This window comes from Gavia stellata, chromosome 17, assembly GCF_030936135.1.
Source record: "Gavia stellata isolate bGavSte3 chromosome 17, bGavSte3.hap2, whole genome shotgun sequence".
In the NCBI taxonomy this organism is placed as follows: domain Eukaryota; kingdom Metazoa; phylum Chordata; class Aves; order Gaviiformes; family Gaviidae; genus Gavia; species Gavia stellata.
This window is the reverse complement of record NC_082610.1, coordinates 12,647,296-12,665,115: the sequence shown is the minus strand read 5'-3', so window position 1 is coordinate 12,665,115 and position 17,820 is coordinate 12,647,296. Positions and strand designations below refer to the sequence as shown.

Genomic DNA, 17,820 nt, shown 5'->3' with positions numbered 1-17,820 from the left:
TCAATGCAAATCTGAAGACAAATTAGTTGGGTTTTGGTGGGGGTTTTTTGATAGCTTTTTTCTCCCTGACCCCATTGTGAAGCTCCAACAGCAGTGTGTATTCACTTAAGATCTCAGAGGTACAGCTGTCACTCTGAAGTTATGAATGTCATCATGAAGTGGAAATCTGTACAGGACTATGAAGTTGTTTTTTCTCAAAAAAACTGAGATCTACTAGGTCGGTCAAAAAACAAATATACTTTGAAAATACATAAATACCATTTCCTACTCTCATTTGAATTTTTTTTTTTTCATATCTCAGGTCTCAGGTTAATTGGAATTTGAAAGTTGAATCCAGTATTTCATAAAAGACATACTTCATGTCTATTCAAGAGTTCATATCTGAAGCTGCTTAAAGGTGCAGAAATGCTAAGATCTACAGCAAAGATAAGACTCTACACAGAGGAGTAACATGCCCATTCCAACAACACCAACTCCTCCTCCTCTAGGAGGAAGCAGGCATCCTACCAGCTCTCAGAGACACATACAGCCTTTCTTCAGAAGCATTTCTCTTAATATCATACTACGTGTAAGCTGTCTTCAAAGGACTGTATCGAATAACAGGTTTTACAATTTACAATTACATTTTATAAGTTAAGTAATTATTTGCATAGGTGATTAGCTTGTCTAGAAATGTATGTTCATTTCTATACCTGCATATACTTGAAATGAAAATTACTAATTCATGACACTACTACTACTACCACCACCAGTTATAGTGGAAAATTTTCCTCCCTGCTACTTACAAACTGCACAAACATATCTAGTTTAAACTTAATACAATGTATCTACTTCTAGGTATGACTTTCATTGGCCTAATTAACATTAGCCTCCCAGCACTGCGTAATGTAGATGACACTTAGCTTAGCTAATTTAGCCCTGGGACAAAAATGAGTATACAGTGTAACATCACATACCAAAGCTTCCTCCTTTGATGTATAACTAATTATGATGTCTAGAAAGGTATATAGCAGAATTAAAACTGGATTATAAATAGGAAAAATATGCAGAAATATAAAGCTAACTCATTGAGCCAACACACTCTCTCAAGGATTCCTTCTACAAGCAAGAACAAGAAGTTCGATCATCCTAATTTTAAACTGCTCTATGTATCTCAGCCGATTTTAGAGGGTTCTTTTTAACCTTAAGCCGTATCTGTGTAAAGCTGAAATAATGTCTCTGAAACAGACAATGAATGAGTATAAATCTCTCTTTACTCCTCAAAGTCAGCTTACTTCCATGAAACTTGAGAAAACTCACTTTGACTTGTATTTGTCAGTAAACTGCAGATGGACTGCTATTTGTTAGTAAACTGAAGATGCTCAGATTCTAAGCTGAAATTATAGAAAAAATATTGCTTCCTATATTCCTCTTGAACAAACCACAAAAGGTTCTAAGAAATCAGAGGAGCATCTTACTGCTTTTGACATAATATTATATATCATACATATTGACTGTTAACAAATATCATACCTTATTCTCAGTTACAGCACAATTCAACAAACAGTAAAAAAGTATTAGAGCCCTTACTAGCTACTGTAATTATCAATAATCCATTACAAAAATCTTCAGGTATGTTTCACAGCAATTTGCAGGTGGCTCACTTAAAGTTTCTGTATTCAGTTATAAACAGAACAAAGTTAAAAGCTGTGAAGCCATTAGAGGAATGGCAAATGCAAGGAGTATAAGATGAAGAAAAATATCTTTAGGTAATTTGATGAGATGCAGACAAGTAGAAGCTCTAAGAAGATACACTGACCGAGACCTACTGACAATATCTTTCCCTCAACAGAGACTCATGGCTTTGCTCACTTACCACTGACAACCAGAAGACACAAAATTTATCTAACAAGACAAATTAAAACAGTTGATTTCAATAAAATTTCATAAAGTGTATTTCTGTTGAATTTTGGACAATGTATTTATTCCGTAACTTACGTGTTTGTTAAACAAGACCAGAACACAGCTAACATGCTACACACATGAAAATAGAAACAGTTTAAGTAACTCTTAATCCTTTAATACAGAATATATATACAGACCAAATACAATACCCCTCAGTAAAGTTCAAACCGCAATTACATTTTATAATCACCCAATTCTCTATATATTTGAGCCACATTAACAAAACTACAAATACAGTCAAGGCTAACAGTAAAAGTTGAAATACAGTCATCATCTTTCCTAGATAAGATGTTCTCAAAATGACCCCTTTTCAGTCAGCAAAGGGCAGGTCCATGAGGCACAGTTTTTCCCATGCTAGCTCATTTTTCAAAACTGGGCTCAACAAAACAAAAAAGTATTATTTGCAGTGTTCTTATTATTTAACTTAAAACCTACCTGCACAACTCTGCTCTCTACACTGTCTTAATTTATGTCTCAGAAATCTGACTACATGAATTCAACCCCAGAAGGGTAGGGGGCATGCAGGGTTGGGAAAAGAGAAGAGCCCTCCACAAAAGTCTCAGAGGATTTTGTCTATTAGTTTTTGGCTGGAGCTTGGACTAATGGCATCTCTACAAGCTATGGAGATCACAAGGGGTCCAAACAGGCACTTTCCATCTTAATGTATTAAAACTCCGGGGGTGGAAGTGGGCATAGGTCTTTCCCACTATTTCCTCCCTGCCTTGTTTCATGAAATGCTATTAACAACATGAATGGAAAACAACTATTAAATGACATCACCCATCAGACTAATTATCTGATTCAACCTATATTATTTGGCAAAAAAACTTGGACGTCCAAATGTCCAAATTCACAGGCAAATAATTTGCTTGGGGGGTGGGGGAGCATGGTGAGATCTTCACCAATAATCAGTTGAAGATCTCCATGATTCATGGCAGATGAACTAACGTTGGCAGAAGCCAAGACTCAAAAATCAAATCTCCCTTCAATCCTATCCCTAGGCATGAAAAGCTTTGGCCTTTTTTTTCCTTCGTGAAAACATGTTTTTTGGATACAAACCATTGCTTTTTTTCCAGTTCAGAGAAAACATATAATTCCATAAAGATCCTTCACTCAAAGGAGAGGAAGTACACTTAAGAGAATTTTAACTTGAATTACTCATAGAACTAAGTGCTATTTATAAAAATGTCTACCTTCATTCTCATATACATTTATGTCAACTATTCTATTCTTACAATCTTTCTTTTTTTTTTTTCCCCAAGGTTTGCCTGTTACCTTCTTAATGATATTAAAACTGCCCTTAAGGTGACAAACAGAAAACGGTAACACAGCTTTTCTTTCGTTTCCATGAATTAATGTTGATTCATGTTACACTCATCCAAAACCTTGAAAAAAACATCCTGCCAAAATCTGACTTTCAGAAGTGATTTACTTTAGTACTTGATCTTTGCAATATCTCTAACTCCTCAATCTTAATTAATGTTGCTTTCTTTGAAATAGGTAAGGAATATTTATATGACAAAATAAATCTTAGTATGACTCAAAGTCTTGCAGTTGTTTAAGGCAAGATCAAACCACCTAGTTCAACCCCAAGACAGCAGTTAAAAAAAAAAAGAAAACACCCCTAAGCCTTGGCATCAAAAGTTTATGTCTCTTCTAATGAACTACAACTGTGTGTACTACATAAAAAAGCCACTTATCTGAAGTCGGGCAGCAGTCAACGAGCGTATGCTGGCTAGGCATGTATTAAGTAGAGAATCAGCAGCTAGAACAAACAGCAGTTGCTGTACAGAGTGGTATAATGTAACAGTAGTAGAAACACTTCAGAGAAAGCAGGAGCTTCCATTGTTTCAGCACAGCACTACATTGCCAAATGCAGTATTATGCAAGTGTACCACAAACACTGTAACTATCCATCACGTGTATCAGAAATAATGCTTACACCAGTTAATTGATGTATGACATCCCCACAAAACATAAGGCTTATGCTTGACTATGAAGAAATTAAAACCACACTGTTGAAGAAAACGAGCAACCAGTCGCGTACACCAGCACACAGTGAATAACAAACCTCTGCTACACCAGAAAGCAAGTAGTAAACAGCAAGATCCCCTCTCCTCTCTTTCACTGGAGAAGACAACACATGGCCAAAGGCATGTTATGACTCAGCAAGTGAGCTGAGCACTGGTTTTAAGGTATCATACTAGTAAAAGCTTGCTATGTTTGCTGTATCCGTGTAATAAATTCAGTAAAGAGTCAGTGTCTTTGTCCTCTGCAGCTGATTATGTCCCACAGTACAAAGACTTCTATTACAACACTTCCTATGGGCCATCTCCTTCTCTAGCTCATCCCGTCCCAGAAGTTCCTAAGTTCACGGCAGTAAGAGTTTCACTCTGACTTCTCAGAAACCTAATTTGCAGATTATGACCACAGTATTTCATTTCTCTGCAGGATTTTTACAGCCATATGTTTAATGAATCCCTGATCTGGATGAGTAAGATATACTTATTTATTGCATCTCGCAATATGAGACCAAGGAAGTGAATTCTCAGAAAGGGCATTTAAAATAGATCACTGTACACTAGCCTTGCTCAGTGTACTGTTTTCATAAGCACCCATTATGCCATCTGTCAAGGACAGAATACTGGGTAAAGACTGACCATTTTAATCAAGCCAGTTTATTGGGATATTGTTTTTAATTCTTATTTTAATCTACAATATGCAAATACACATTTGTATTTATTTGAACATGACAATGAAAAGTTACCTGCCATCTGAAGGATGCTTCTAAAAACGTAGTCAATGATAAACTTACTGACACAACTAAACATTTACTTTAAATATACTAACTTCGCAGCAGACTTTTTCTGTGTTCTACGAATATCTACTTAGTGGTACAGACCAGAATAAATTATCTTCTGTTAGCCAAAATTATTATTCTTAAAGCTATTATCTACCGCCTCTACTCACGTAATTTCTATCCATTCCCTGTAGGGTTAGATAATACAGATTATTGCATAATGGCAGATGTATCTTCCAATTGTATGTGAATGAAATTCTAAAAATTACAAGATGTAATGCAAACTTACCAACTCTATTCCCTGTGGAAAAGGAGTGTCTTCCCAGTCCTTCTGAGGAAATCTTTGTATTATTTTTCCCAAACCTTCTGTTGGGCCTGCTGAAAGATAAAATTCAATTACTTAAAGGCAAACTGGTGGAATTAAAATCGCCATAAATTTGAAAATATTTTCAGAATATACCCAAGATTTGGCTATGTTTCACTACAAGAGGCAGAACAGGCTCCTCAATTGTGTCTTGCAAGTCATGTAACAAATACAATCTCAATATTCTCCAGTAGTAACACATGGAGTCACTGTGTGAAATAAAGCTGCAAGCTGCATCCAGCCTGTGCCCATCATGCATGTTTTCAAAGTAACAGATGACTACTGGTAGTTCTAGTCTCTATGAACAGTAGTAAATTAAAACTAATATAATGGATACTGTGATATTTAAAAAATAAATCAAACATTTGTCATCAAGCGGTCCTCAGACAGAAATCTACAGATTAAAAATCCACATGATTTATCCAGAACACTCTAGTTCCTTGCCAGTATTTCTAGTTGGTTTCCCTGGACACGTCAGCAGTGATTTTCTACACACAAAGGTGTAGAGAAAAAACTGCTAATTTCTGATAACTTCTCTGATGCAATTGTCCGGTTTTTTTAACCCCATCCTTTTTTTAAAGCCACAGTGCTATAGATAGAAAGCCCTTCAGAAACACCACAAATATTCAACTGTAGTGTCCTGAACAGTACAGGAATGCACATACAAACATGAATTTTGTTCTTCACCTGCTGAAGTCCTGGAGTAAATATTGGAAAAAGCGCAACTTTTTTTTTTTTTTAAACTCAATTTTAGCTCTGGGATACACCACAATATAATGTGGCAAAGTGAAAGCAATTTTTACATTAATTAATACTATCCTGAAGGAATATTGAAAGCCAGGACCATTTTGAACTGAGCCAATACACAACATAAAGCATGCGATCAATAGCCTTCAACTTATGTTTTCCACATTTAAAGCATCGTACAATAGTGGGAAGAATGATCTTCTCTTGCACAAATCTTGCCTTTTCCTACAGAAAAAAAGCAAATTCTCTGCTTTATCTCACAAATATACCAAAAAATTTGAAAAATTAGTATTATTCTGATTTCTGAAGGAAACTGCTTTAATATGGCCAAGTATTTCACACACACAAAGACATAACATTCCATACACATTTTAAACCCAAGAAAACAAGATTTCTGTGGTAACATCACCTATCCGTCAGTCTTCACTCCACCAATTTCTGCATCTCTTGGATGATTTAAATTCAATTTCAGAGGTAAGCAGACACAAAACACACACATGCTTGCAAGTCAATCGCTAGGTAAAGACCAGGCCCAAACTCCCTTTCTTTTCTCTACTCCGAAGAGAAGGAAAAAGCAGCAGAGCTGAGCAGTTGCCTCTTCTGTAAGGCAGCACCCACCCAGGCAATCAGCAGTGACATTCAAACCCACCAAGCAGAGTACAGACAGCTCTAGACTACCACCGTATTTGCTTTCCCTTACCCAGTAAGTGGATCATAGGAGAAACAGGATAGATAAGGAAACCAGCTGATACCACTGCAAGCATGGATAAAAGTTTGATATAAAAACAGATACTTAGGAAACCAGTTTTCATTAAACTATTCATAAAGCCTCCTAAACGGCAAAGTTGACATTTGCAACCATTTAAAATACCTTTTACCAGTTTTAATAAACAGTTTTAATAAACTTGGATCGCCCTTTCTCTAAAGTCATATTACAAAACTTTGAGATTAAACATTAAAATTTTTAGACATTTTCTTGTCAAATTCTAAAAGCTATACTTGGATATTATGAAACAGTATAAATTCTACATTAGTAGCAGAACTCCATATGTGTTGCTTCCTCTGCAGACACCCAAGCAGCAGCAATGAATACATTATTTTCCTGGCTTTACCATAAAAAAACATTTTCAGTCTGACACAACTCAAGTCTGCTAGCATAAGGCAGACTCACAAGTCATTGTTACGGTGGAAAAAAATATGCTTCCTTTAAGTTTCCTGCTAATTTACAGTTTGAGTTTGCTTCTATCTTAAAACCCACAATAAATTTTACAAGGCATTTAGGTAGAATCAATCTGACAAGATAGTAAGAAGTATTTCCTCCAGTTTATGTATTTTTACACTTAACATTCTATGATTTTTCTCTTAAAAATAATTTAGGAACAGATGTTCTTGGTAGAATGGGCATATAAACTACACAGAGTAAACTCCAAACAACAATCTTACCCCCAAGGTAGCAGATACTGATTGTGATTCCCAAGGGCAGCATGCTGAAGAACTGCAATCAGACTGAGTTAGCTATAAGATGTAAGTAGCAGTAAGAGATGTAATCAGCAAGTTAAAAGCCAAAAGAGATACTATATTTAGAGAGAAGCTGCAGAGATGCTGAAAAAGCAGAGTTGGGATGTGCCAGAAACCAAGGAACAAATACAGAGATGGCTACAGCTGCAGTTTTTGTACGTAAAGGGAGCTCCATATCTATTAGATTGTAAGAACTGAATAGGGTCAGTTTGTTTAAGATCAAGTGTTGCCTCATGTACTCTTTCTTACACAGCATCTTCTACTGAATTATCACTCCTCTCCCCCCACCATTTCATCTCAACATCCTTCCAAAATTAGGAGGCATAAATAGAAAGGCTTTACCATTCCCTTCCTAAACAGCTCTCAGAAGAGTAGTCACACACCTTCCCTCCTGAGGCAGGCAAACACTCCTACATTCCTCCTTTCTTCTATAGACATCCCATCCCCATTTCCTTCTTTCACATAAAAAAAGGACAAAACAGCTACATTTGCAACTAGATATGGCAGGAATTGATACATATTTTGCTAGCATGCAATAAACATCCTTTAGCCTTCTCTACTCTCCTCTTACCTTTCACATTTGATACCCACTCAGAGAACTCGTCTTTCCTCCCATTCCTTTATGCAGTCACCTACTTGATAGCCTCTGCTACTCACTTCTTCACTCTGAGAGGGCTGTTCCTTCACTGACTCAGTATCAGAACTTCTTCCCTTGTTGAGTTAAAGTCTCAAATTACCATGTTATCTGCTTTCATAAGTCATATCTTTGTCAAATCTCTTCTTCCTCTAGTTGTTCTAACGCTGGCAGGTGGAGCAAGGAAGAGACAGCAAACAAATGCAGCCAAGACAGTGAGCACAAGCATCCTCCAAGCAGAGCAGAACTCATGGTTGAGAGGTCAACAGCAAGAAAGGGCAGAAGGACCGAGGTGAACACAGATACCGAGACTTCCTGGAAAGGAAGTATCAAAGAAGTACAGCAGCAAAAAAAGTGTTCAGCCCCTGCTATGTGTAAGTCCCCTAAGTTTCTCTGCAGGAACACAGGTGACAGGTTTTTTTACTCTGAATCCACCCCAGTTCTCAAAAGACTGAGACCTCGGACACTAGCAACTACACCTGTAAATAATGAAATCCAGGAAAGCAGCTCAGAATTTCTTCTCCTTCATCACATTTTGAAGCTACCAATCCTTCTAGTTCTCTTTTTATTAGACTGCTAGAAAGACACTCCCTACATTACAGTACAGGAACTTCTTTTAATTCAGAGTTAAGAGACACACAATTTTTAATTTTTTTAAAAATTTGTAGTATTCACTCCTTTATGTCAAAACATTATCAGTCTTTTTAGGTTACTTTCCTTGGAAGGCCACTAATGCTGGCCACCAGCATTAAAAGACCTTACTGCATGTAATTCCATTTTGCTTTCAAGAAGGATTATAAACCTCAGTAGGAATTTATTTGAAAGAAATGCACCTCTGAACATTTTCTGAAAGCCTCTGAACTTCTTATGCTACCTGAACTTGCACTTCAGTTCATCTCTGGGATCAAAGGGAAATCGTTCCAAAACAACTAATAATTAAAGGAAAGTTTCACATGCTGAGGACATACCTTGCAATCATCACACATAGAATAAAATGTTCCAAGTACTATTTAGAAAAAATTATTTTGCACTTTTCTGCACATGCATTATTCTTCTCTTCAAGTCTCAAGTAAAGGCAAGGTGAATCCTTCAACTAGTTTTTTAGCATGGGCCCTTAAATCCTTTTACTTTCAAATTGTTTTACTCCTCTCTACTACCAAACACAAACAGTTTCTGTACAACACTCCTACATGCTTCAGATTTTTTACTCCTGAGTACTGAAGGCAGGTAGAGGATGCTTTCAAAATTGCGATCAGCTGGATGCTTTATCATGGTCTAATTGAAGCCATAGTTTTGAATCTAAATGCATAACACATCTTAGTAAATTAGTAGATTTTAAAATAAGACATACAAAGAAACACAAATAGGCACAAATTGGTTTGGGTTGCTCTTTCTTCAGCAGGAAGTGTTTTCAAGAGAACAAATTAGGAGCAGCAATAAGCTCTAGCCGCTTGGAGCCTAGTTCAGACCATTCCAAATAGTTTTACAAGGTGACTTTAAAATATAATAGAGCACACCATCATATTGAACTGTATTATCCTTGTAGCTCAGATTAGATTACCATCAGTATGATAATAATATGTGTTAAATCGCTCTAGATACTCAACAGATTCAGAAATTCGTCTTTAGCATCACATAGCAGATTTAGCTATTGATTCATTAGGTCTGAAACATCACCTGCTTTAACCAGCTTAAAATGTCCTCAGAGATAATTAACAGATTCTACACAGTATATATGGGCTAAACAAAGGTTTGTTTATTAACAACTGGCTGCTTCATAGACTACCAGTTATTGTCACAGGAAAACCAGTCTTGACTCAAGGAATCAGTACTTCAATTTAATTTATTGCCAATTAGCATAAGGTTTGGACCACTGATTCAGGTGCAAAGAAAACAATAAACAAAGAAACATTTGGGAACACATCTTTCCTCTCCCTTCACAGGCTCAACTTCAGTTCAGCACTTCTCCTCCCCACTCTCTAATATCAGCTTCCCTTGTTGATCCATCCATCCCAATTCATTTGGCAAGGTGATGGGCAGTGCAGGAGGCTGGGGTCATGCACATAGTGCTTTTATTCTGCTGTTCCTTGCCTCTTGTTCATTTTCTTCTGCTCCTGCACAGATCTACAGGCTACAGTCCTGCCAGGGGTGTCCCCAACCTGGCACACATCGCCAGTGGCCAGCATCCCACTGGGAGTGTGCTTCCTCTGGCATGGAGCACCTCCTTCCAAGAGCGTGTCTCTAGCTGTGTCCCCAGTAATGTCCCCTTCCACATCTCCTGCCTCTTGTGGCTGTTGCTCTATCTTAAAAACACATGAGCATATGTGCCACCAGCTCCTTTAGCTGGCTCAGGTTTTGGCACACACTGGGGTGTTTACACCAGTTTCAAAGCCAGCTACAAGCAGCTGTGACTGGCACAGGGTAGTTCCTGACCTCCTCTCATACAACTTGCGTCCAAAACTCGGCAATTTATGCCCAGTACTGTTATTCCTGATTTTTCCATCTTAGAGGCCACTGCTGGGAAAACACTTGAAAAAAGAAACACTTTCTTTCTGCCTACATCTAGTTGAAGTGCAACTGGTTTGGTATCCAAGTTTTCCAAAAAATTAGAAAACGATCCTTTTCAGAAAGGCTCACAGAAATCTCAAAAAAATTCCAGACATTAAACAGTCAAAGTTAAGGCCCACAGCTGTTAAGATGAATCTTCAGAAAATCATCCACTTAAAAATAAAGAAAGATCAAAGTTGGAAAAAAGAGTTTACAGAAGGATGCATGAAGGATGCATCATAGAAATGCATCATTTTAAAAGAAAAAAATTAAAAGTGAATAGTTCTGTATCCAAGATATGAACATCAGAAAAAAAATAAGAAAAATAAGTATTCGCATCAATCAGATGTGAATTAGAAAGACAAAATTAGAGAAACCTAAAAAAAACCAAACCAAAAAAAGCACTGTTAATCCTTCCACAGAAAAGTCCTGTGATAGAGATTTACCAATCTATTTATAATGCATAAAATCTAACTATTTCACATGGTTTCTTAAATTGTATACAAATTGTATACAATACATTCCATCCCACCAGAATTTGGTTTGTTTTCAGGCAGAGGAAGGGAGGATTTGGGTTTTTTTTTTTAATTAATCCGCACTCCTTCCAAATTGGGGCAATTCTTCAAAATCTCAGAGTTTTATATGTTTGCAATTACAAAGTAAAATTCATTGTAATTTGATAAATTTGGAAAAGAAATAAAATTACTATTTTCAAATACACAAGTTACTGAAGAGCAAGTTGCATTCTTTGTGAAAAGTTTAGACCCAGGAATGCTTGAAAGAATCTCCATTCTACAGACAGTGAGGACCTGGCCTGCTCTTGCCACAGGAAGCTTCTTACTTTGATTGGAAGTGTACTTCACCCAAATACAGAAATTTGCATTTAATCCTTTTATACAGAAGCAAAAAGATAGATAGAAAAGGTCTGTCTTATGGACTCTACTCCTTCACATGAACGCAAATACTAAGTAATTTGCTTAATGCTGCTACACAAGATTAAAACCTGTGCAAGAGAAGACTCAGTAGCTGCATTCCCATTTATTAATAAAACCCATTCAGTACAGTATGCTCACCAGATTTTTCCAGTACTTCATACTGTACTTACTGTTGATTCTCTGTCAGCATTTTTCAATCCAACTAGTTGAATAACAGTAAAATTGTAATAAGTCCCTAAATCCCATTGTTTGGAATGAGGGGGTATCAAAGTTATCTGCCTTTGGCTGACTTTTATTAAGCCATTCATCCTTCAGCAGAGCAGTTATGTCTGAAGAGATCAGACTATTCAAGAGGTGGCTGCAACTCAACACCTAAGTGATTTTACATTCTCAACTGTTTTAGCACAACAGGCAGAAACAGAAATAAATCAGATCATGGGATTTCAACAACAGCTATAATTTGTTTCAGTATATACTACTGATAACTACTGCCAACTTTCAAAAAATATCAAGGCCACATACCAAATGTTAACTCATTGTTAAATCAGGTTTCATTCACATCTTTATTTTTTAATGATTTTTCAAACACAGAGGTTGTTGGGGTTTTTTTAATTCTTCTGATCAAGTATTTGAAAACATATTCATTCAATAATGCAAAATTCTATTTTATGTAAAGGAATCTATTACAAATATTTAACAAAATTTGAAGACCTCTATTAAAGAACAAATTAGAAAATCTGAACGGAGGGGAGGGGGGAGAAAGAACACTTATATGTGTGATTTTGCCCTTCCAGTAATGCCTATGCCTTTGGTGTGCATTTAAATGTATCCACTGGTCTCCCATATTTTGTCTAATGGGTACAGTTACTCTGAGTCTACATGGACTGAGGCTCACTACATCAGGTGGGCTTCAAAAGTGGATACACTGACATTGGGACAGACTGCCATTTCCTATTCCATTATACTGTACAGATCACTTGGTTAAACTAGAGAGGGAAGTACTTCAGTAACGTCTACCCCACTCTGGTCTCTACTGCTTTCATGGGACAAGTAACAGCCTTTGCCCGTTTTTTCTGATAAAAAGATAAAATAAGGTGATTAAGATTTTCCAATGAGTAAGTTATAGAACCTGACCACGTCCGTTCCACTCTGCATCTATGCTTTCCAAAGTCTCCTTTCAAGACCCTTTTATTAATTCTTAACACTAAAAGGACATTGCTTCAATATCCAAGTGGAACTCCTATTAACTAAAGCTAATTAACCAAATGTGACACCACATTAAACACAAACACACTGAACAGCCAGTGAGCACCAGTAGTAACTTCCTCAGTTACTGCCTGCCAGTATCTCCTTTACAGATCCCAGATCTACAAAGATTCCAGAGGTTTTGCTCTTCATTCCACTCCCTTTATTGAGAGTGGCAGGAAGAACTGGCACTCATTAATATTGACAACTTGTTTTCCAGTTGGAAAAATAGGTTGTTCAAGTGTTAATGGATTCAGAGAGCCACAGCCAGCAAGAAGGATATTTGTATCAATACAAAGATTTCTGTCTTTTGGTATGCTGTCAAATAATGTGCAAGCTGCCCAAAAACCTGGTGGAAACCCCATAGCTAGCACTGCTCACTGAATTCAAATCATTTACACAGAAGTTTCTGGAGGTTTCTGAAACCGCTTAAACTCAGATGCACTATACACATCACTCAGACAACAAACTACTAAATATAGGATCTATGTGCATGTGAGCATAGCACGGAAGATCAATGCATATTAACAATGTGTTCCACGTAAAAGGGTAATTGCTTTCATTATTAATTATATATGCAAAACATGCCTGGCAGTAGCAAGAATTCAAAAAACACATTTCCAACAAAACTACTGCCATTACTATTATTAAACACCCATATTGTTATCTTCATAAAGTTATTCCTACAAAAGCAAAACTATTCCTATACTTTAACTGAAGTATTTTGCAATTTTTTTTCTTTCATTTTGTAGTAAAATATTTGTATGTCATACAAAGTGGAGTACCAAAATTGTGAACATATTGCAGCAATTTTGTAAGTTGTAATTTTACATCTACAGCAATGAACTGCATTTTCATTTTCATGAAGGTGCCAGATAATCACCATCATCATCCAATAGCATCTTTACCTTTAAGATGGCTTAACTGTCTAATCCATTAAGAATCAAAGCTGACCACACAGTAAATCAGGCTTCAAATTTTTAGACACGACATTCTTGTTCCTTTACAATACATATATAGTGAATTTACCAAGACCAAAACTGAAATTTCAGCTTGTAAGAATGCTGAATGAGCAGTCTATACCTTAAGCTATTAAAGAAAAACCAACTTTTCTCCCCTGCTAACCTCTTCCGATCTGCCCTCTTTCTCCTTCGCCTTTTCCCATCCTTTTCTTTAAACAATAAAAACATGCAACACATTAAAATTCTGGCATAATTTGCTGGTTCCTGAACCCTAGTCCCCTAAACTCCCTTCTTATATAAATCTTTCCCCATGAAAGGTCACATGCCATCTCTTGCTTGCCCTTGAAATTCCAGACACGAGCTGTTAATGCAACTTACATTCCAAATTAATGAGAACTGTGATAAACTTGGTCTTTTCACTTACAAAACCCTGATAAAAATACGTTTGAGCTCTAAGTATTGTTAATCGTACATGCAAAGCTTTGAATTGTAAGCACTTCAGTGATCTGTTACAAAAGATATCTTTTTCAGGCCTCTTCAGAAGAAACAGACTACAGATGACAGAGAAAGAACATCAGTAATTACGCCACACAAAATACTTTAAAACTACCATTACAGATCCTACATGTAAAGTTAATAAATCATTTTGAGTATTCAGAAGTACAACTTTACACCATCAAAGTTAGAAACATACTGTCAGTCTGAAAGATATACAGATGCAGGTGGCAGAGTACAGTACCACTTATCCTTTTCAAAACAGTACCTAGTGCTAAAGAAATCACTTTCATATCAAAGTTCTTAATTTGAAACAACAGAAGTTTTAAACTACAGAGGATTCTTGTCACCTTTTAGGAGTTTTGAAAAACCTCTTCATGGAAGCATAAAGACAACTCATGTTCTAAGTTATGCCTCCACTTGTAAAAGGGAATAGAAATGTACCTGAGGTCTCCCCACACCTTTAAAAACATCGCTACAGAAATCTTGATGCCAGAAGACAGAAAATACCACAAAAGATACCCCCCTTTTAACTCAGTCCCAATACAGAAGTCAGAGCTGGAACCAAAGTGAACAAGAGGCAAATACCGAGAAAGAAAAGTACTTCTTTGATAGGCCTAAAGCACATGGCATGACATTCTGAAAAAAAAAAAATCTGCTTGACCCCATGATAGCACATCGCAGGCTATGTGCATCTTAAAGTCTGAAGTAGCCTGGACATTGACGTTTACATAAAGAGCATTTAACTCTGATGTATTCCTGCAGCCTAACAGCCCCAAAAGGTTAAACAAAACACTGGTACTTTTAGGAAGACAGAGTGAAGACAGGCTTCCCACAATGACCACAGACACTATTTGTACCACTGGCAAAATTCATAGTCAGTTAATCTTAATCAAGTCAAAGAAATGCACGCGACAATCTTGGGAATTTGAACAACAGACGTTCCGGAAGCTTGCCATATTATCAAGGATACAACAAGTAATAGGATAAGACGATCCTCAAGCCCTTTTCTTTGTAAACAGGAAAAAATTTGTTGAACTTACAGTAGTATTTCAATCATATCAAGTAATTTCAATCTTTCCCCAAATGTACCGGCACTACTAGTCAGGACTACCTGAAATACCTGGATAGTCCAAACTCCTGAATGCCTCAATATTTATTTGATTTTGGTTCTCTTCTATTTTGCAGACCCATTAACCCACCTTATACACAGGAGAAGGAAGCATAAAAGAAAGTGATCTACAGGCCCAAAAGATATACAACAAACAGGCTCAATTGATACCACCCAAATCTTAGATTAGCACTTGACGCACAGGACCAGCCTTCCCACTCTTGCAATGACCTTCATTATTCCTGGGTATCAGAAATAATTTCTATGCTTTGTAAATAAAGGAAGAAAAGTATTCTAGCTTGCATTTTAGTTAAGTTAAAGCATGGCGGGGGGAGGAATATGGCAACACATGCCATATCTCATTCCACTAAACCAACGGGTGTTTCTGCTGAAAGAAGGCTAGCAATTGCTACTCAGTTAGAAAACCTCTAAAATAGGCTTGAAAAGTCTGGGGAAAATTCACATTTAAGGATGAACTTCATCCGTTGAAGTTGTATCAATGCAAAGCGAAATGAAAATGGATAAATACCATAAAAAGCAGAAGAGGAGGAAATCAGAGAAAAGGGAAGCATGGGCAAAATGAAGAAGAAAAAGAGTGAATAAATAGGGATGTTATAATAATCACCATAGGTTAGATGCATATTTACCTACTGCAATGGTGTCCCTCTAATACTGCTCAGAATCAGGCACAACAGTACTGGCTGATGGTGCACGCAATGATTTGGTCAGTCACGACTCCGTCAGCTTCTAACCCCTCTGACGAGCCACATACCAAATGTCACCAAGTCAGTATTATACCTGAAAAAGCGTTAGTCACGTAAAATGCTGTCTCATTTTGAAAGCCGTGCTTAAGACGAAAACCTTAGTGACCACTGGCAATTACCTCACTGACATTTTTCGATTGCGAGTTCTGTAAAGTTATTTCTTTTTGCTGCTGTTGCACCTACTGTTTTTAAAAGCCTGTGTGTAAACTTCCACAATAACATGAAGTGTCCTTTAAAAAGCTTTTCTGTCCTAGGACCTATGAAGGTGTCAGTCACTGTTGAAGAACGTTTCAGTACCATCATCCTCCACCTTTCACTAGGATTCCAACTCCCCCAAAATTTTATCTGGGTAAGTTACTGATAAAATTAACACAGCTTGCCTGTAACAGCTGGATCTCAGGACTCTTCCTTCCAAATAGAAGTTTGGGACATAACATACTTCTGGACACACACTGTATTTTTGCTGTGTAGACAGTAACATGGCTTTGCAAAAGTCTTAAAAGGAAATAACAGACAACAGAAAGCAACAGTGAATGTTAAATCGTTCTCAAGTTACTCCCTATCCACCATTGGCATAACATTCAAGAAACTGGAAAAAAGCTTGGGGGGCTGGCAGGGAGAAAGTTTCCTGCTCACTGACAATTCCCCTTCTTGTTTGCAAACAAATCACTTTTTGCCAGCTTCTGGATAGGAAGGGAAGATCAGACTTCAAAATAAACATTCTATGTTAAACAAACATTCTTTTGAACACACCGAACTGAACAAGACTTCCCAGCTGTCTTGAAAAAATCTTCTTTATTTATTTTCAAGGAAAGTATAAAAATTAAGATGACAAAACTCTACTCAGCTTTGTACTCTGAATCAGTATCTTGGAGCTTCTCAGACTGCTCCTAATAAGAAAGAAAATTCAGGCAGCTTCTCAGTTCTAACAAAGACTGTGTATTGCTTTGCTTTAGAAATAACACTGCCCCACTTATTAAATCTTATTTCTGTTTTCAGTAAGTTGTCTTCCTCCCACAACCACGCTTTGATTTATCTTTAACCAATATAGCCAATAATTAAAAATTAAGCTCCACTTTGAAATTTCTTAAACATAACTGTAAGATTCTAATTTTACCCTAAAACAATTTCACATTTTTCATATTATTATTTCAACACCTATTTCACCATACAAAATCTGAATACATTATACAAAACTAGCTTGAGTAAATACTTCTCTTTTACCTTTTTTCTTTTTGTTTGGTTGGTTTTTTAACCAAACACGGATTGCCACGTTAGAATAAGTGTACAGATTTTTACAGTCCAGAGCTGTAAGTAGCTGTAACTGTAATCTGATTTTGCCAAGTATAAAGAAAAGCTATTCATACTCTAAAATCCAGTGAAGAAACAACTTCACAAAAAGGCTTTCTACGTTTACTCTTAAAGATGTCTGTTCATCTGCTGAAACTTACTTTTCTAAATCACTTTATAGAAGTATAGCAGGTAATGAAGAATGTATCTACAACAGTTCTTCTGTATCAGTATGCATTTACAGCATTCCTGAATATGAAGATGCAGGTCTAAATGCAATAATTAAAACATATCCTAAATGTGTTGAAACACTTTTTTTACTTTTTATTTTAAGTACAAGCGTGTTTTAACCTCTATTATTATTTTTTTTCCTAGGAGGAGAGTAGAAACAAAGCTAAAATGGGGCCGGGGAGGACAGAAACCCACATTTATCATTTTACTGACTATATGCTATTTGTTCAGAT

General features: G+C 36.7%; 1 protein-coding gene across 1 annotated transcript in view; it reads right to left on the bottom strand.

The window, feature by feature from the left end:
• Nucleotides 1-17,820, bottom strand: part of SBF2 (SET binding factor 2) — a 273,716-nt gene that overhangs the window by 219,161 nt on the left and 36,735 nt on the right. Inside the window, exon 2 of the mRNA XM_059825675.1 lies at nt 5,034-5,122. Within this exon, the coding sequence (XP_059681658.1) occupies nt 5,034-5,122 (89 nt within the window). The remainder of the gene's footprint in view (nt 1-5,033; nt 5,123-17,820) is intronic.